This window comes from Scomber japonicus, chromosome 21 (genome assembly GCF_027409825.1).
Source record: "Scomber japonicus isolate fScoJap1 chromosome 21, fScoJap1.pri, whole genome shotgun sequence".
Taxonomy (NCBI): Eukaryota; Metazoa; Chordata; class Actinopteri; order Scombriformes; family Scombridae; genus Scomber; species Scomber japonicus.
In genome coordinates this window covers 3297999-3319744 of record NC_070598.1, presented here as the reverse complement: position 1 = coordinate 3319744, position 21746 = coordinate 3297999, and the positions used below count along the sequence as shown (strand labels likewise).

Genomic DNA, 21746 nt, shown 5'->3' with positions numbered 1-21746 from the left:
AAGAACATTCAGACTCTGACCATGACATCACTGAGGAGACGCACGGTTACATGCAGCAAAAAATTTTAATTTCTCATTGTATCAGTCATAGTTTGGACTTTTAAAATGCTTGTAAACACCTTAGTCCGACCTACATTAGACCTGCATCGCACCATAACAGACATCTCAAAATCTGATAAGAACACCTAGATAATTTGTTCATAGTCAGCATTTTAACGGCATGTAAACTCAGACAAGTGATCCGGTCTCATGCATGTCTTTATCTGACACGATCAGAAATTCTAATTTTTTGCTGCATGTGAACGTACTGACAGATAACGAGGAGCTGAGCTGGTTGCAGCACATCTGGTTTGAGGGTTCGTGTAAATGGAGGCGAACGCTTTCTACTACTGTTCTTCTTCTGCTGGGTTTTAAAAATGCAGCTTTCTGTTGATGCCACATTCCACTTTGAGTTTACCCAATCAGCACAGAGTCAACTTCGAGCCCCACCCGGGAATGTTTCGGGGCTGAGAAACATTCCCGGGTGGAACGTTGTAGTTGGTGTGCTTTCACTGATGAACATAGTTATTCTGTTAAGTTGTAAATCATGTTCAATTTAAATGTTCAGCTTCTTAGATTTAATACAAATCCAGCAAAAGAACTTGAGGACTTCAGGATCTGTGTTGAAAAGCTTTAACAGTGCCTGCTGCTACTAACCACACTCATACAATCATTGTGTGTGTATGTGTGTATATATGATGATGGTGTATTGATTTTTAGCAGGTATAGATGTAAATAAAATGGGATAAATGGGATTTGTACTAACAGGCTTATTATCACTGTGTTGTGTCCTCTGAAGTCCAGTCCTGCCTGTCTTTAGAGAGCTGGACCTGAATGGAGACTTGGGAGGTTTTCCACTTTTATATCTTTATGTATTCACTTTGTCAAATTCAGAATGATTGATTCATTTGATTTCCACAAATAAAAATGCTTTAAAATCAAAGTCCTGAATTTGTCTAAATAATTAAACACTTTATGATCAAATCTGATTTCCTGTAAAGGGCTCAATAACAAAGTGTTGGCAAGATGAGAAATTTATAAATGTAAGAGTCTTAAAAGCAGCATCAGGTTTGTTAAAAATGTACATTTAGTATTTTTGTTGGTTTTATCATTTGAAATGACATTTCACCATTTTTTACCAAAAGTAAGACTGAATGCTCCTGAAAATGTCAAATGGTGTAACCACAAAATTAAGTATTTTATCACCTACAGTGTATTTAAGTGGACTTATACTAATATAAATGTTTCCTGATCTCCATGGTTACCCAGATTAAATGTAATATTTAGAACAATAGTATTCCATTAGCTTTATTTAATATAAAAGTTATAATGTAAGATCATGCCAAACTAGTTGATATGGTGTTAGGTAGGAAGGAAGGAAGGAAGGAAGGATGTAAGATCATGCCAAACTAGTTGATATGGTGTTTTATTGACTATTTACTGTTTTTAAGCAAGTTTAATTATTTGACACAAAGTTTTTATGGTTACACCACTTAGACATTTTTACCATAATCCTCTAATATATTCTCTCTAAATGGATTAAAAGCAGAAATTTGATGCTGGGTCCACAAAAAAAAGGATGTGAGCAAGTTATTCATACGTTTATTTTCACATTTACACACACACACACACACACACACTTCCATAGATGGAGGAACAAGACCAAATAAAGACGGCAGACACAGACAGATTTGATGTCCACATGTTCTTTAAGCTTTTATTATACAGCCATCAATCTCTCACAGAAACAGGGTAAAGCTTCCACACCTTTATAAACTTCATGGGCAGTAACAGCAAGTAGTTTTTCAGTAAAGAACAGAGAGGTATATATCTATCTTAACTAAAGGTATGTTTCCCCCCTTCAAATGTTCCCAATTGTGTAACTTAACAGGAAAGCCGGCCCTGAGCTGTAAGTGCATCTTCATATAGAAGCAGCCACATATGAACATCCTTCAAAACCACACAGACTAAAAAAAAAAAAGTATGTTAGTCTCATTATTACACATCAAAGCGTTTTAGCCACACAGTTTAAAGCTTCCACCAGTTCACTACCAACCAACAAGATTCAGAGTTTGCAGATTTTAAAGTGTTTTTTAAGATCATTTTGGGATGTTTAAGTGCTCCAGTGTGACTGAATGGGAAAGTGAAGTAGCGGTTTAGTAGCTCTGCATAAAAACATCAGCTTCATGTGACTTTTTTAAAACTTTATAATTTGCTGTTTAAAGCATTGCTGCAAACTTCACAATGTAAAATCCCTCAAAACTCAATAAATACATATATCTTTTTAAATATTTTTGCTCATCTTGTCCCCTGTAGTGCATCTCCTCGTCCTCACACCTTGCTCACTGACAGTAAACCTACTAAAATCCTTTTCCTGATTTACTATAAAAACAAAAAAGGAGGTCTGAAATGGTTTAAAAGACTTAAAGTGGTTGAAAACTGACACTGTAAATCAGAGAGGTGTCAAACTCAGTTTCATTGAAGGGCCACATACAGCCCAATCTGATCTGATGTGGGCCGGATTATTAACAATAAGGAAGGAAGGAAGGAAACAAGAAAGGGAAGGAAGACAGGTGGATTGACAAAAGAAAAGAAGGGAGGAAGGAGGGAAGTAGGAAAAGAAGACGGGACAGAAAAATGGAAGGAAGGAAGAGAAGCCAAGAAGGAAGGAAGGAAGTAGGAAAAGAAGACATATGGATAGAAGGAAGGAAGGAAGACAGGAAGAAAAGTGGGCTGGATTGGACCCCTTGGCGGGCCAGTTCCGGCCCACGGGCCGCATGTTTGACACCCCTGCTGTAAAAATTATCACATTTTTCAGGTTGTAAATTGTTTCTTGGAAGCTTTTGTAAATATTCTTCCACCTTTTTCTGAATGTTTAAAAAAGGTTAAAACCAGTAACGAGATGCTGCATTAAAACATTTGAGGACATTTTTTTTCATTTCAACAGATGTGGAAAGAATAAAGTGGAAAGTTTTGTGCGTATTTTTTTTCCCCGCCGCCTCCTTGCCGTTATTTAAAACCAGTAAATTGACTGAACTGGTTCGATATTTGGCAGGATGGAGCAGAAACAGACAGACAGACAGAATAATAAACTCTTAAATACTTAATCTCTATAAAACGATAAATACTGACAGGTTTCAGGTCCGAGCCGAGTCCCATTAAGGTGCGGAATGATGCTGAGCTATAGTCGAGGCGGAGAGAAAGGTGCCGATTAACAGACAGGGTGCAAAGTGAAGGAGCCTCGTTCAGTATTTTTTTTTGGGGGGGGGGGGGGGGGTCGTCTACCTTTTAGGAGGGTCAGTGTTTGGGACTCTTGAGGTGTGATCTAGCTGACAGACTTCAGTTTGGCCCATGGGTTTGTCCCGCGGACCTCCAGCGGCGGACTGTTGGAGAAGATGTGGTTGCACATTTCATCCAGCGGCGGCTCGGGGTCTGAAGTCGCGTACTGACTCGCTTCCTCCACTTCCTTACGGATCGCCACGTCAATTTCCTGCAAGGAGAAAGAAAGAAAGAAAGAAAGAAAGAAAGAGACAGAGAGACAGAGAGAGAGAGAGAGAGATTATTAATCTATCCAATATCGTTACTGTTTAACCTGTGATAAAATATTATTACTATAGTTGTAAAAGCTTCTCTCTGAGTATTTACCACATTTTATAACTTTATTTATTTTATTTGGGTATTCTTATTTTTTCTTACATGTTACATAAAAGGTTACTTTAGAAATGTAATAGGTTACAGATCACTAGTTACTGTGTTTAACATGTAATATTTGTGTGTGCTCCAAAGTGGGACTTCAGATGTAACCTCCTTTGTAATCATCAACATTTTCATCAGTAACTAACAGATTAGTTACATTTTCTAATTATATTATATACTGCTGTTACACACTGATAACCATGTATGAAAAGTGCTATACTAGTACACCAATACATTTTAAAAAGCTTAAACCTGTTACTTAAACTGAACTTGATGATCAGCTCAATTGTTGCACCAATAAAACTCCACATCCTCACAGGTGTTAATATGTTTGAGGTTCAAAGCTCAAAAACTGGCACAATATCAGTGGCAGCTGTTGTTGTGCACTTCCTGTAAAAGCACTGTGACTGTGTGTGTGTGTGTGTGTGTGTGTGTGTGTGTGTGTGTGTGTGTGTGTGTGTGTGTGTGTGTGTGTGTGTCTTCACCTTCAGCTCCTCTGCAGACGCCATGTTGTTACTGAGCATGCGCTCCTTCAGCATAGAAATGGGGTCACTCTTGCTGCGCACCTCCTGGATCTCCTCACGAGTGCGGTAGCTGCAGGAAGTGACATCACAGTTAGACATGCACAACAATAATAAACTAGATCTCACTGGTCTGCTCTGCTGTAGGAAGAAATAAACATCCTCAACAGATGTAATAACTGCCAATAATGTATTCAGTTATTACATTATTATCTTTAAGTTGTTTTTTTCATTAGATATAAAGTTTCACACTTCTATGCCACTTAGTCTTCCTGTTAGATATTTCAAATATTTTCTTAAAGGCCTGAACACAAACTGTCTCTCTCTCTTTTGGGATGTGATACTGAGGTCTAATATTGAGACCTGACAGCAACATGTGGAAAAAAAACCCTGATGCACAAAAAAGATCAATAAACAGGATGTAAAAGTAAGAAAAATATATCAGTAGTAGCAAGAAAAAAAAATGAATAGAAAGAGATGCAGAGGAAATGAATGAGGAGGAACCTGACAGAAGGAGGAAGTGCAGAGGTTTAAAAAAAGTGACTCACCTGACACCTGGGTCGCTCATGCTGTGTCCATGGTAACGATAAGTCTGCAGCTCCATCACAATGGGACCCTGAAAGACACAACCGGTCATTTCCCCACAGAGCTCATCCTCAATGCTGCTGATCATCATCATCATCATCATCATCTAAGGGTTTTACCAGGGGAGTCTTTAAAAAGAGAAATGAAAGAAATCAACCAGAGTCAGAGCTCACCTTTCCAGACCTGCAGTGGTCTGCAGCAAACTTGGTGGCCTCTCGGACACACAGGATGTCCATCCCGTCAACCTATGAGAAGAGAGGAGAGGAGAAGAGAGGAGGAGAGGAGGAGAGGAGGAGGAGACGAAGTGAAGAGGAGGAGAACAAGAGGAGGTGAAGAGAGGAGCGAGAGGAGGAGAAGAGGAGTGATGAGGAGAGAAGGAGAGGAAGAGAACGAGAGGAGGTGAAGAGAGGAGGAGAAGAGAAGATAAGGAGAGGAGAAGCAGGCGGCAAATCAAACAATGTTCAGTAACCACAGTATTGATTCTAACAAATGAGCAGCATTTAAGTTGAGAACCAGACCAGAGTTTTATTTTTACTGAGAAAAATAAAAAAATGATTTCTCTTAAAAACCTCCAAATACAGACGTTAACATGAGAAGTACAGAACTGGTCAGATAATGACATAATATTTAATCCTGTACATTTCTGGAGATGTGAGACGATACCCCTCTATTTCACCGGATACAGATGCACCGTACTCTCTGATCAATGATTATGATCCCACCTGGGCTACCGTAATTACTGTACTAACAGTGCAACTTAATTTCTGTAACGCTCCCGGTGGGGAAGAGAGGACGGGGTGATCACATTCTTATTTTAAGGCCATTTCTGTTCCACAAAAATCATTCAGACTAAATCCTCATTGCTAATTATTAACAGTTAAATAAAACAGGCTGGATCATGTGTGTGCAGTATCATACATGAACATCAGACAGCTGTGTGGATGCTCACACCTGCAACTGCCAGGACAGACTCTCAGCCTCTTCCTGTTATAGTCTAGGTCCGTACAGGCCAGCTGCAGCGTACGGCCAACAGGAACGCTGCAGCTGATGCCCCGAGACCCCCAAAAATTTAAAAAAAGTCACAATATGAAGCAGCTTTATGTGTGTGTGTCTCACTCTGAGCCCTGGGATGTAGTCTCCTCTCTTGTAGTAGTCGGTGCTGGCTGACGCTCGCTCCACAGACGTCCCCATGCCGTATTTGTTGTTCTCGCAGATGAAGATGCACGGCAGCTTCCACAGGGCGGCCATGTTGAAGGACTCGAACAGCTGACCCTGATCGGATCCAACAGGACAGGAAGAGGAGTCAGCGTGCCCGTCATCAGTGCTGAGGTAGGGTGGGGGTTGGGGTATATTTTACCTGATTGGCTGCTCCGTCTCCGTACAGTGTGACACACAGCTGGTTGTTGCCTTGGTACTGACAGGCCAGAGCGATGCCGGCTCCTAGAGGAACCTGGACACATTACAGCCCAGTTACAAGCTGCACTCAAACAATGCTGCTCATCACCACCCTTTACATCATGTTCAGGGTCAAATTAACTAACCCTAACCCTATTATTACATTTAAGAGCTGTAAAAACACCATATACACTTTCTAATGTGACCCTGAATATACAAACATTTAAATAAAATACATCATATCTTTATTTTTGTGCAGTTGATACACATTTTTGTAAAGGCTGTCACCATTCAAACATGTTGCTGTATTCTTCATATTCTATAAAATGTTCTCCTGAACCATAAAATAGTGATTGTAAATGTCTTTGTTTCCTATAAATAAATACAATACAGTCTTCATTAAGGACTAATCAAACATGTATTAATGATTGATGGAGAGTTTTATGAATATGAACTGGTGCAAAGTCTAATTATGAGCCTGACTATGTAAAAGGTTAATAAATCTAGTCTATAGTTACACTTTAGCAGCTCAGTGCATTAACCTAAATGTAAAGGTAGCATGTGAATAGTCATAATGGCTTCTGACCTGTAATTATGAATCAGAGATATAATTAATTTCTGACAGCTACAGTATCTCCTTCTTGCTTTCTGTAATGCACTTCATTTTAAATTGCCATATTCATTAGATATAAGAAAAGAAAATGTATTCATCTTAATTGTATTATTTACTTAGATCCAGTGTAAATACTAATATATTAATTCTACTGTATTTATTAGACAGTCTACAAATCGACCCACTAGACACAGATGCTGATTTAACTACAATGCTACTTCAAGGTGCTGAAAAATAAAACATTATGATGCTCTGGACCGTCATTTGAGGAAATGTGCACATACTGGAGCTCAATTCATTTTAATTGAGACTCCTGCGATAGATGTTAGATATTTCTGACCCAACAGTAAATCATCAGCTGTAATGACGGTTGAGGTTCAGACTTAAAATTAGGAAACCAGTTGAATAAATGTTGACTTATTTTGGTGCAGCTGAGATATTTCTGCAGATATTTCTAAAGGTTTGGTGTTTACCTGAGCTCCTACGATGCCGTTCCCTCCGTAGAAGTGAGGAGCGTACATGTGCATGGATCCTCCTTTCCCTTTGGCCACGCCACCTTTACGACCTGAGGAGCAACGAGGACGATCAGAGTCACACAAAAAGGCTTAAAAACACAATTTATTCACATCTTTTTTTAAATTATAATAAAACCTCTTTTCCCCCTCTCTCTCTTTCTCACCTGTGAGCTCGGCCAGGATCTCTTTGACCGCCACTCCGCGGGTGTAGGTGTAACCGTGGGCGCGGTACGCTGTGATTAGGTGATCACTCGGGTTGATGCCGGCCTCGATGCCCATGGCACACGCTTCCTGTAAGAGAATAAAACACCAGGGGAGGGTTTTAATATGAGCACAGTTTGAGAAGCTTTGTGAACTTTTGTGTGCAGGATTTAAAACCAAACACTACTTGTAATATAAACGCAGCGAATAAATCAGATTTCAGCTTTTTATCAAGTTTGTTGTCCTTTTAAGATGTGTTTTGATTGTGTTTTATCAAACTGTTTAACCAAAAAGTCATTTAGAAAGCACATTTTAAAACCACAGCAGCAGTTCACCAAAATGCCATTCAAGCTTCCTGTATCTTTGGAGATTAAAACTCGCCCCGGAGCACCTGAGATCACCCCACAACACAACCTATAATTAGTCTCCAGTTCTTCCAGTAAAAATGTGGGTTTAAGTCCTGGAGGTGCTCAAACATTCCTGCAGTGGAAACGCCTTATTCAAGTGTGTTATCTTGTTTGGTTTTTTTAACTGCCCTTTTGACTAAGACTGTCATACACTTCAAGAAAGTATCATGATAAAATGTTTCAATTAAAAGAAAAATGAATAAATGAGAAACTTTGTGTGTTGTTTGCTTCAGCAGAGATCACAGGTTCAACACAGAGTATAGATGTGCATGGGCCCATTTGTTCAGGGTCGACTAATCGGTGGCTATAACTGACGACTAATCGACTATTTGCTGCATGCCAACATTCACAGGGGCTAAATAGATAATGCTCAACAGCCTCCTAAAAATATAACAGCGTGGATTGTTTTTCCTACCCGTCATAAACAACGCTGAGCATATATCCTTTACAATCATGTTAGCAATGAGAGACGTGACGTTAGTTTTCTCTATGAGACGTTTGTCAAACTTTTGAGGAGCCGTTACAAAACTAGCCGTTACAAACGTTGACGTACTAGTTTGGTGATTAACGTCAGGTCCGTCTCCCTTAGCAACCGTCACAGCAGAGACAGCAGCTTTTTATCCATGTAAAACCACGATGGCTCAACTCCGCTCCACATATTTCACACCTGACAACATTTATCCTTCACTGTCCGGAAGTTTTTAAACCACGCTGGACTTTAGTTTAGCTTCGTCTGTATCATGTTCCCTTCAGTTAGCTAGCTAGCAGGCTAACTTACTACCGAGTCAAAGTAGCTGAGGTTTTAGAGCTCCTCCTAGTGGTTGAAAGTGAGAATTGCTCTGCAGTAGTTATTAATGAAGCCTCCATACTAGACTACACAGCTAAACTCTTGATTAAAGTTTTTCTATGAAAAAAAAAGACACAGAAAACAGCACAAAGGTTGGCTTTAGACCCTGCGAACAACTATTTGATTATTCGGTTTTAATGACACATTCCTAACACAGACATTAAATGTAAATGTTTTATTTTTTTAAATACATTATAACTATAATAATATTGATCTCTGTCCAATATTTCTGTCTGTAAATGTTTGTAAGATTTTTACATAGTACAACTATTCTTTACTTTTACACTTTTAACATTATACTTCAGTATATGAATAACTAAAGTATTCATACTTTAGTTATGTAATTAAATCATACTGATTTTAGAGCCTCTACCCAAATTTTGTCGTACCTGTGCGATGACCAAGAGATTCTGATTATAATGAGTGTGAATCTGTCTTCACTGGATTTTTATGTATTCTGTGAGTGTGAGTTCGAACCTGTCCATCATACAAGTGGCAGAAGCCTCTGATGATCTTCTGTTTGTAGAGCTGGTCGGCTTTGAGCTCCATGCGCCTGATGGTCTGCATGGTGCGGTAGTACTGCAGGCCCTGCTCCCGCGTCAGCTCCGCCTTCAGCGGAGGACCCTCCTCCAGACGGTGCACGTCACATTTCTATTGGTCGAGACAGAGAGGAGGAAATAAAACATTTAACAGATCACAAAAATCCTTAATGACTGAGAGAACAAGTGGAGATTAAGACTTTTCCTTCATGTTTCTCATAGAGATGACTAGTTTCATCTGTAACAATGTGTTGCATTTTAAAAGCTTGTTATGTTATCCATTGTGTCAAATAAATGTAGTGGAGTAGAAAGTACAATATTTCCCTCAGATGTAGAAGGTAGCAACACATGGAAATACTACAGTAAAGTTGTACTTGAGTAAATCTACTTGGTTACTGCTGTAGTTTTTATTTCAACCCACCTTGATGTCAAAGGTCATCGCAGGCGTAAAGTCAGCGTATGACCGGGAAACCACGACTCTGGCACCCTATCGACCAACAGGACACACCAAATGTTATTCAAACACACACCTGGCAGACAGTCACAGCATCATAACCATACAAAAAGTCTTCCACACAGACAGTGTCAATCACAGCAGGTGGGACTGTTAGAGGTTTTATTAGGTATTTAGGACTAAAACTACAACTATAACTGTGTTGTGTGTGTTGCCTGATATATTGAAGTCAGTAACAGTGGGAGATTAACACCAGACAAATCTTCATTTCCAGTCACCAGTTTGTGAGATTACAAAAAAAAACCAGAATGAACCCATAAAAAACAAGCAAACAAAACTGTAAAAAAAAAAAAAAAAAATGAATGATGTCAATGTTAGGGTGTCCATGCATGTTTGAAATTTTATATTTAAAATGCAATTTTTAAAAGTAGGTATCCATTTTTATGATTCTCATGAATTATCAATGTTTTCTCAGGTCATACCATTTGACATGTAAACTGAGCAAACCCTAAAAATGTTAATTTATGAGTAATGCTTAAGAGCTTTTACCTTGTCAGGCAGCAGTTGCACACTTCCTGTTAAATGGCCTTCACAATATTAACAAAAAGGTGGTTACACTACTTGACACTTAATGTAGTTTACTTGACTGGCATGATTCCCCAGATTAAATGTATTCCATTAGCTTTATTTAATATAAAAGTTATAATGTAAGATCATGCCAAACTAGTTGATATGGTGCTTTATTGACTATATACTGTTTTTAAGCAAGTTGAATTATTTTGGTTGCACTACTTTGACATTTTTGCCATAATCCTCTAATATATTCTCTCAAAATGGATTAAAAACTGAAATTTTATGCTAGGTCCACAAAAAATTTAAGTGTGCAAATTATTCATACGTTTATTTTCATAGTTTAACCACTTTTAAATTTGACTAAACCACATGGACACAAAAAAAGTAGCATCACGTCATTGACCAACACCAGACAAACCTTCACTGCTAGTCACTAGTTTGAAAAAAAAAAAAAACCCAAAAACAAACAAAAAAGAGGTAAAGAAAATAAATGAAATCAATGTTAGGGTGCCCACATGCTTTTGGCCATGTACTGTATTAGTGTGAAAATACTTTTTTCCTCCCAAAATGCCACATGGGACTACTTCAGTTAGCGTTCTTGTACTTTCCACTAAAAGAAAGAAGAGACCCAGAAAGTGAAGCTACATCCCCAGTAGCTGTTTAATAAAGTATTTTAGCAGGTTGTGATTAAAAAGGAAACGTCCATAAAAAAGGAGCCACAGTGGCCCTGAAACACACCACCGCTGTTAGAGTGCAGGCAGACATGGAGGAAGCTACACGTTTGTCCTTACTGGTCTGGCTACCGCGTCAGTCTGGGCGCTAACTAACTTTGCTGCAGGTGCTCTAGTACTGACTGGTGGTGGTTCGGGTGGTTGCCGCTCGGTCGTAACCATGACGGGCGCCGCCGGTGACGTTATATTGACGTACTCTGACAGGTCAATCAGCAACTGGGGAACACAGGAGCCAACCAATCAGACCAGAGCACAGCCAGAGGAGCTCTACAGAGGCTACGGTGAGGACACGTCTACAGGTGAAAAACAGCAGAAGCAGCAGCTAAATGAAGAATGGGACACAAACATGACAAGAAGCTTCTAGAGGCTAAAATAAAGGAGAAACAAAAACACACACTGGGGGAACATGGAGACTAAATCAGCCCAACAGTGTCTAGATTTAATCTGATACTTCAAGAGTGGCACAACATTTAGATTTCAAACTGCTCTGAAATTATTTATTAATTAAATCAGAAGTTGATCATTTATTAGCTGTTTAGGTCATTAGTCTCAAATAAGGGTTGGCAAAATAAGCAATTCAAAAATATGTTAAATAGTTTTAAAAGCAGCATCAGGTTTGTTAAAATGTACATTTTGTATTTTTGTTTGTTTTACGTCATTTGAAAAATTACATTTACATCATTTTTTACCAAAAGTAAGACTGAATGCTCCTGAAAATGTCAAACTTATAATAATTTGGAGTATGCCTACATTTACATTTTAAAGCATTTTGTCAATATTGAGCAGGACATATCCTAAAAACATTTTTTTCCAAAGTAGGTTTTGACAAATTATGTAAATTTGTTCATTGTTTATGGCTGTTACCACATTTTACTATTGCTATTTTTCAGTTACTTTAGCTATTTTAAGGTAACTTGTGATACTGTGACAGTGTTTAAACACCTTCTCTGACTATTGTTGATTGCAGAGTAACTTTAAAAAAAAACAAAAAAAAAAAACAGCATCTAAATGTTGTGCCATCATAAACTATCTCTAACATTTTCTCACTCAGGAGTTTAAAACATGCTACAACAGAGCAGCAGATGATTCAATTAATTCATTAAGCGTGTAAAGAAAATAAAAAAATTAAGACATTTGAAGTTTGAAATGGATGCTGTTAAATCAAATAAAATAAAATTCAAAGCCTAATTTTAATAAAAAGGCAGTTTAGCAGAGATGCAGCTCCTCTCATTGGGTGCAATCCATCCAAATTATATAAATGGAGTGATTACACCACAAGAAAGAGGATAAAAATCATAATTTCTTGTCCTTTATTTTAATTTTGCCCAGTTTGGAGAAGTCGCTGCAGAAGGAGGGAAGCGTAGGACCGAGCCTACAGACAAACATCAGCAGATCGGCTTACCTCGGACACTGTTTGGGCTCCCTAGGGTTCAGGCGAGGAGAAGGAGTAGGAGGAGGAGTGGGGAGAGGAGAGGAAGGAGAAAAGCAAGAAATAAATAGGGATTTTTGTGTGTGTTTGTGTGTGAGTTAGTGAGTGAATTTAAAGAGGGAGAGGAAGCAGGAAGGACAGAATGAAAGCTCGTTCGACATGAAGCCATAAAAACACTCAACAGGGTCCCCGTCATCACGATTCATGACTTTAAAAAAGAGGTTTAAGTTTAAAGAATGATGCCTAAAAACTTTAAAAAACAGACGTATTCTGTTTTAAAGTTTAGAGACATGTAGGAACCCTGCTGTCAGTGACACCACAGCACAGACACGACATGCTGCTGTGGCTTTCACTGTTGAATAAGCACAAAGATGCACTGATGTAGTCAATACTGAAACCAATATCGGCTTTTTACCCAATTATGCTGATTGATAGTTCTAAAATCATATCTGTTAAAGTTATTTTTCCATCATGTTAAAGAAGCAGGAGCTAAAACAGCCTGTTTCAGACACAGGCTGAACTGAGGGGCTGCATAAAAAAGGACCAGTAGAATATAAATAAGGAGTTTTTAAACTAGAAACCATGCAAAGATGTTCCAGTAGAGCCCCTGAATATAAATAGAGAGCAGGAAATGTAAAAAATATGTTCCAGTATCTAATATCTGATTATACTGCAGTTTACAGCGTGTTTTGGCACTTCTGGTCAGATGCTAGACTGAGTTTTGTTGTCTCAGACAATAGAGTTAAATCTAATCTAATTTAAGCACATTATGAAGGAATCTAATGGTCAGTATATGAACAGGAAAAAGTGCACACGCTGTAGCTGCCACTGCAGGCATAATTTAATAGGATATGTTGAAATCCCATTAAATTATACCTGCATTGGGAGCTGCAGCCTGCACACTTTTTTTCTGTCATTACAGAATTAGTTTTTTGGTTCAGCACTTTTTTTCCCCGTAGATGTGCAGATATGTGTGATTTGCACACTTAAGTTGTATTTTATATAGTAACTTTGGATGGTCCTCTCTCCAAGACAGATGTGATACTCACTGGTATCCCTTTATCTATAAAAAGCACTTATAGGAAAATTACCTCACTACCTTTAACAACTGCTCTGTCACCCAGATGGACTTTAACCAAACCTGTTCTACTGATCGGCTTTTAATTAATTTCCAACAAGTTCAATCTGACCTGAAAAACCTCCTTAAATGTAAACATGTTTGTACTGTTTAGACATTTTAAATTTTTGATTTTTTTAAAAAAGCCCAACAACTATTAGTGGCAAATCATTTTGTGTATTTGTATTTTAACTCATGTTTGTATTTCCTATTTTTAATTATCAATTTATTATTTTTCCCCCTGTTATTTTCCTTTTCTGTCATTATAAATAGATACTTTAATCTCGAAGGAAATTAAGGGTCACCCTCAATGATCTCGAGCATAAATAAAAGGCAGCAACTACTACTTAATTTATCTTACAGGCTTTAGAAGAAGAGGAGGACGGATTATTATCAGGTGTAGTACACAACCTCACCACTAGATGGCTCTAGACTAACACAACACACTCCACCTTGTGAAGCTTTCCTTTTAACGTATAGACACTAACATTACTTTTTAAAGCCGATATTGACCAATAATTAACACAATAGCACATCTCAGGTAGTAAAAAGCTGCACAATCGCCAACAACAACAACAAACAAACAAACAGAGACAAACATTTTAAATTAAGAAACACCGAAAGCGTGAAAAATCCTCAACCGCTGCATTCATATTATAATTAATCCCCCTTCCTGAGTTATTATAATATAACAATCATGCCAGACACATGCACATTATAATAGAGTCAGACCAAGGCTACCACATTAGCTGGACCACAAGGTCAGCAGCCGCAAACACCGAGCTAAAGGAGAGTTAGCTCCTGGTTAGCTGCAGAGAGGGAACCGGCCTCCAGCTCCACTTTAAACCCGCAAACACTCACCGCATTTCGGCCTGTGATCCTGCAAAGAGCGTTAGATATAATGGTTAACATGTTTTGCATGCTACTGAGCAGGCAGCCGGAATCCGAAAGGATTATATACGGAAGATTAAAGGCGTTTTATACGCTGTGTTGGTGTCCGTCTGGGAAATGAGGCCGGTGGATGCTTTAGCTGGGAAATGTTGGTTCCTCTTTGCTTTTATAGCTGCAGAGAACATAAGCTTCTATTGTTTTAGGTTCATTTAAGATATGTTTATTTTTTTATTGTACAAGGCACAACAGATATGACATGTCTGTGGTGAGCACATGGTTGTTGTAACTTAAGATGGTTTACACGCAAGAGAAAAAAATAACAAAAAATAACAAAAAATTAAAAAAAAAAAATGTATTAAAAATAAAACGATAGATAGATTAAAAAATAAAGAGAATAAAACTTGGAAAATACAAAGGGATCTTACAGCTTTTCATAAATCAAATTCAAGCACGTTTCAAGCATTTGAAAGATGAAAGCAATTAATTTGTCACGTTTGATTAAAATGTCACGTTTTTGTTGTTTTGTGTTGACAGACAGACATATTGGTGGTTAAAATTAAATTTGTTTGTGTAGCACTTGGTAGTTGTAACTTAAGGTGCTTACACACAGGAGAAAACATTTAAAGATATTTTATTCTACTACTTTTTATTTGTCTCTCTCAGACTCTTTGTATCGCTCAGACTGTCCACTAGAGGCCGCCCTGGTATTTTTTATCTCTTGTTCTCCGGGTCTCGAGACACCATGACAAACGTTGCATCTAACACCGGAGCATAAACTCCATCACGAAACTGAGAGGAAAAGAAACACATTATGAGATTATTATGAGATATTATTATTATTATTATTATTATTATTACTATTAACAGCAGTGAGCATTTCATCCCAGCGAGACGTTCATGTTTCTCCATCTAAGCTCATATATCTCTATTTCTGTATTTCTGCATGACATTTAAATGATAAAACCTTTGATTTGAGGAGATATTTATGCTGAAAAAAAGGAATTTTGATGTGTTCAGAGGTGGAATTTAACAGCTAGAAAAGTAAAAGAAAGTGAAACTAGAAAAGAAAGTGCTCAGAAATGATTAAGCCTATCATCAGCTTTGCTGATGCATCCCTGTGTTTTCTCTAAATTAGCGGAAGTCATTCTTACTTGTGACGTACTTCGATAAAGGTCTTTCCGACACACTTCACATGACCGGTGAACATGATGTCAGTCAAAATAGATGGTGTGTTGCCTCATGTCTGACCCGGAGACTCGCACTGTTAATCATCTGCTTAAAGAAGTTGGGTTGTAATACTTTGATTTTGAAAATGGTTAACTCAAAAATTATGCAGTAAAAGTAGTAGTTATAATAATAATATAATACTTTCATGTCCATAAGTATGTACGTTTCATAAACTATTCATGGAAGAAAGGTTTTTTATAAGTATATAAAGTTATTTTAATAAAGTTAGGGGGGAAAGCCTAATGTTTTTCTATGGGAGAATCTGTAATAATGAGATAACTCCAAAAGTATGCAGTAAAAGTACTTGATAATCGTTTTCATAATATTTGTGCAAGTGGTCTAAGAAGTAGGCTATTAATCCGTGACATAAATGCATGTGGAACTGTTTTCTTTGTGGATTCATTATTAGCATAAAAATGGATGAACAATCTGCATGAGACATAACCCTCAACCCAACATGACTGGGTTGAGGGTTATGTGAAATCGGGAGGAAGGAAGAGACTGCAGTCTAGTCAGAGACTACACCTACGCTTCTGGCCATGTGGAAAGTGTTCGTGGTGCATTCAGGCACACCTCGTAAACTCAGTAATCTATATCGAAGTAGTTTTTTTTATACCGGTCATTACCTGGTTGTTGTTTTACTACATTCTTTTAAATTACCAAAACAAATTGATGAAACAAAATCATACATTAGGCCTACAATGTAGACTACAAAATATATAGCAACATCAAAATGTTTTCTGCAAACTCCAACAGATTCTTGTTCTACGTGTCCCCAACTACCTCTGTGACTGGTTGATTTGGACTGCTACTGGGATGACTGGACGTCCTGGAATATGGACACACACACACACACACACACACACACACACACACACACACACCAGTGGCGATTGCTCAAGGGAACAAACAAGGAAACAAGGGAAGCTCAGCTTCCCCTAAAATTTCATCAAATAAATCGTCACAACTGTCATATTAAATTCACAGTAAAATTATATTTACATCAAATCTGCACTTGAATGCGTTCAATTTTACAACTATGACATCCTGTAACCAGCTGTTTATTGCCAACGCTGTTATTTTCCGACATGATTTCCCATCACACACTGGCAGCCCGCTGCGGACGCTGAGCGTCAACGGTGTTCAATGAAGCTTCTCCCAACAGCTGTTTTGGGGGCGGGACAAACCAGGATAAGACGCTCATTGGATAATGCGACAAACTCGTCCGCCCCTGGACGCTGAGCGTCTCTGGCGGTCAATGGAGCAGTGGGCGGGGTCGGACGCTCTGCTTCTGTATGATGATTGGATGAAATGTTTTATAGGGCTCAAAGCCCTTGACAGACAGCTTTGGATAGGCTGACTCTTCTGAGTGTAGTTTTGCTAATGTAACTTGACTTTCTCGCTAAATCTGGCGACTTTCCAACTCTTCTTGGCGACTTTTTTCTCAAAGGCGACTATCGACATATCTAGCGAGTTTTTCTGGTGTTATTAGAGAGTTTTCTGATGTTTTGGAGACTCTGACAGCATAGGCGGCCTTACCTATGTTTCAACCGTTTCAATTGAAACGGGCCCCGGCAGCCTGGGGGGCCCCCAGCTGCCCGCAAAAAAAATAAAAATAAAAATAAAATGAAACGGGCCCGGCAGCCGAGTAGCCTAGAATATAGCAGACAGTACGGAGGCAGCCTAACTGTGGCAGCCTGGGGCCCCCGACTGCCCACAAAAAAGTAACACATAAACAATAACTCGTTACCTAGGTAACGCAGCATACAGTAGCCTATCCCAAACGGCCCGCTAAAATTTAAAACAGAGAAATAAGGAAGACATTAAACAATAGCGCATCTATCAAAATGAAGCGCTCATATCCGAGTGGTGCTGAAAAAAGAAAAACTGTGGATACTGTGCGTTTCAAGCTGACAGAGTCATTTTACAGTCTGTTCGGGTTCATTTACGGGAGGAAAGAAATGAAGAAGGCAATGGAAGCTGGAACACTTGAGAAAAGCTGCAAGAGCATGGAGGAAACACTTGGCGACGTGGATGCTGAGGAGCTCGTGCGCGAGGTTGTGGCTGCTGTCACCGCTGTGCCGGTAGAGGAAAATACTGGCCTGCAGATGTTGAGCTACATCTACACCAACAACCTGCTGGACCTGTACCCACACCTCAGCATCGTCCTCCGACTGATGTTGACAGTCTATGGCGTCATTTCAATGCCAAATGTGGCGCGCATAAAAACCATAATCAGCGCGCATAAAGACCACTCTTTGCGCGCTCGCGGCCACTCTCTGCGCGCTCGTGAACACTCTTTGCTCGCTCGCCGTCACTTTCTGCGCGCTCGCTGTCACTCTCTGTACCTTCTACTCGCTCGCCTTGCTGAGTTTTGGCACAAAGGGGGCGGGCATTGAATAGACGGCCCCGCAACGCCCCTCCTTTCTGATTGGTCACTACTGTCTCCAGGTCAGAGCCAATCCGACGCAGAGTAGGGCGGGTCATCATTGCTGTTGGCGGCAGAATTTCATTGCGGATCGCAAAATTGTCGAGATGTCAGAGGAAAAAGAGGTAAGTTGAGGAACAGAGACAGATATTTAAATTTAAATGTATTGAACAGTTTGGGAGTAATTGTGATAGTTTATGGACTTGCTACAAGGGAGAATGGAGGCTCTCTTCCTCCACCACAGTCGGCTTCGTAGAAGTCAAAGCACATGGGTTAGCAAAACAGCGACTGGACTTGCATAGTTCCCATAGTTGCTATGGAAGCGAACCATGAATAATATTTTGTTTCCAGAAGTTGCACCAGGTATATACAGATCAGGGTTAAACAGCGCATTCACAGATACTCAGGGAAAACAGCACTGAACAGTACTGAACAGAACAGAAACTGGCTTCAGCACAAAATAACACAAAACAGTAACATGCCCAGTTCGTTACAATATATTAATGTTACTCCATGTGGACTGTTATGACAGGGAGAGTTGCAGGATACTGCGCAGCGGCTGGTGTCCTTGCTGCAGGGTGCCCTGTCCGAGCCAGCACCTAGAAACAGTGAGGATTGTTATTATCGCCTGAATTTGTCTATTAGCATGTTTAAATGCATTTCATGATGAATTAACACAATATTACCAGTGGGAGCTAAATCAGTATCATTTTGGTGATAGCACTTGATTAGTCAAACAATAGTCCTTGTAAGAATGACAAATGTGTTTTTGCTGTGTTTGAAATTATGACAATTCTGCAGATTTGGGAAACCAACATCAAAATGCTAGACAGGGAGTCCCACAGCGGGCCAGTGGCTCCGTAGAGCAGGACATGGCCAGGTTTGTCATATGCAGGCAATAAAGTTTGACAGTTCATCGTTAATCATGTAAAGTATATATTTTTTATTTGTAGTTTTAAATGCTTAACATTGTTTACCTTATCATGCTTTTCTCATGGTGTCTTTTTGTCTTATTTTACTCTTTTATAGATCCTTCCCAGCACTATTTTTTTTAAAAAACACAGGGAAAAAGAGACCAATTTATTTTTCTTCTGACATGAAGTCTGTCAATACAAAGTCTTTTGCAGTGCAGTTTTACCTCATAAACAAATTTATGGAAAAGACTCCAAAAGCAGGAGACGAACTGCAACTTTTACAGGCAGGGATGGGTTGGAGGACCATCAATGTAAGACAAGATGCTGATCATGTATGGGTAAGTTGTAGCACATGTTTAATTGCAGTGGTCACTCACACACGTACTGAAATGTGAATAATCTTCCTTGATTAAAAATGATGATGCCATTAAAGCTTAGAGAGATAGAATGATAATAAAAGTAATGTAATTAAGGAATACACATTATACCCAGGCTTCTCTTTAACAAAAGATTTACATTATATAAATTGTACACAGTTGTCCAGAAAACTTGAGGAGACCTTCACCAAAATGGCCACTTTGAAAGGGGCATGGATGTTGTACAAAGCTGTTGGTATGATATTCAAGCTTTCTGGCTTTATTTACTGTCTTATGTATGTTGTCCAATTGCAAATTTGATTGACTTCAGGTTGTGTACATACACTAAATGGATTTTCCTGTAGGTGGATCTGGTCAAAGAAAATTGTGTATTGTGCCACCTGAAGCAGAAGGCTACAAAAACTAGAAAAGAAAGTGCTCAGAAATGATTAAGCCTATCATCAGCTTTGCTTCTGTTAGACATCCCTGTGTTTTCTCTGAATTAGCGGAAGTCATTCTTACTTGTGACGTACTTCGATAAAGGTCTTTCCGACACACTTCACATGACCGGTGAACATGATGTCAGTCAAAATAGATGGTGTGTTGCCTCATGTCTGACCCGGAGACTCGCACTGTTAATCATCTGCTTAAAGAAGTTGGGTTGTAATACTTTGATTTTGAAAATGGTTAACTCAAAAATTATGCAGTAAAAGTAGTAGTTATAATAATAATATAATACTTTCATGTCCATAAGTATGTACGTTTCATAAACTATTCATGGAAGAAAGGTTTTTTATAAGTATATAAAGTTATTTTAATAAAGTTAGGGGGGAAAGCCTAATGTTTTTCTATGGGAGAATCTGTAATAATGAGATAACTCCAAAAGTATGCAGTAAAAGTACTTGATAATCGTTTTCATAATATTTGTGCAAGTAAAATCGCTCCGGGTTTACAGAATCCACAATTATGCCACCTTCAATTTAATGGTTGTGTGATTTGAAAATGTTTTATGGGATGGTCTAAAATGACACATATCTCCATAAATGTTTTAAATGTTGTGTGTCGACATATTTTGTCATTGAAGCTGAATTTGTAAATGTATACCTTTATCTTTAATTAAAACAACTAGTTAGAGATTTATGAGCCATCACTTTGTCCTACAGCCGCCGCCCCCCCCACCCCCACCCCCGTTATAAAAGTAACTAAGTAACTTTTACTCAAAGTATTTTTTTAACAAGCAACTTTTTACTTTTACTTGAGTATATTTTTAGACCAGTACTTTTACTTGTACTCAAGTAAAATTTCATCAAAGTAGTGGTACTTTTACTTGAGTCAAATATTTCAGTACTCTTTCCACCTCTGTAATGTAGACTACAAAATATATAGCAACATCAAAATGTTTTCTGCAAACTCCAACAGATTCTTGTTCTACGTGTCCCCAACTACCTCTGTGACTGGTTGATTTGGACTGCTACTGGGATGACTGGACGTCCTGGAATATGGACACACACACACACACACACACACACACACACACACACACACACACACACCAGTGGCGATTGCTCAAGGGAACAAACAAGGAAACAAGGGAAGCTCAGCTTCCCCTAAAATTTCATCAAATAAATTGTCACAACTGTCATATTAAATTCACAGTAAAATTATATTTACATCAAATCTGCACTTGAATGCGTTCAATTTTACAACTATGACATCCTGTAACCAGCTGTTTATTGCCAACGCTGTTATTTTCCGACATGATTTCCCATCACACACTGGCAGCCCGCTGCGGACGCTGAGCGTCAACGGTGTTCAATGAAGCTTCTCCCAACAGCTGTTTTGGGGGCGGGACAAACCAGGATAAGACGCTCATTGGATAATGCGACAAACTCGTCCGCCCCTGGACGCTGAGCGTCTCTGGCGGTCAATGGAGCAGTGGGCGGGGTCGGACGCTCTGCTTCTGTATGATGATTGGATGAAATGTTTTATAGGGCTCAAAGCCCTTGACAGACAGCTTTGGATAGGCTGACTCTTCTGAGTGTAGTTTTGCTAATGTAACTTGACTTTCTCGCTAAATCTGGCGACTTTCCAACTCTTCTTGGCGACTTTTTTCTCAAAGGCGACTATCGACATATCTAGCGAGTTTTTCTGGTGTTATTAGAGAGTTTTCTGATGTTTTGGAGACTCTGACAGCATAGGCGGCCTTACCTATGTTTCAACCGTTTCAATTGAAACGGGCCCCGGCAGCCTGGGGGGCCCCCAGCTGCC

At 39.0% G+C, this 21746-nt stretch overlaps 1 protein-coding gene across 6 annotated transcripts; it reads right to left on the bottom strand.

The window, feature by feature from the left end:
- Positions 1–3303: 3303 nt before the first annotated feature.
- On the bottom strand, positions 3304–14653 carry LOC128382123 (pyruvate dehydrogenase E1 component subunit alpha, mitochondrial-like). Of its 6 annotated transcripts, XM_053342108.1 has the most exons (13): positions 14524–14652; positions 12519–12539; positions 11177–11332; positions 9780–9845; positions 9297–9470; positions 7529–7655; positions 7323–7414; positions 6199–6291; positions 5958–6113; positions 5015–5086; positions 4805–4872; positions 4221–4329; positions 3304–3529 (listed from the first exon to the last, which is right to left on the bottom strand). In XM_053342108.1, exons 1-13 carry the CDS (start codon positions 14581–14583, stop codon positions 3365–3367), a joined length of 1359 nt encoding a protein of 452 aa, XP_053198083.1. In that variant the 5' UTR covers positions 14584–14652; the 3' UTR covers positions 3304–3364. The 6 variants fall into 6 exon arrangements, with proteins under 6 accessions (XP_053198083.1, XP_053198084.1, XP_053198088.1 ...); XM_053342109.1 differs by lacking the exon at positions 12519–12539 and having other exon boundaries at positions 14524–14649; XM_053342113.1 differs by lacking the exon at positions 12519–12539 and having other exon boundaries at positions 11214–11332; positions 14524–14649.
- Between the last annotated feature and the right edge of the window lie 7093 nt (positions 14654–21746).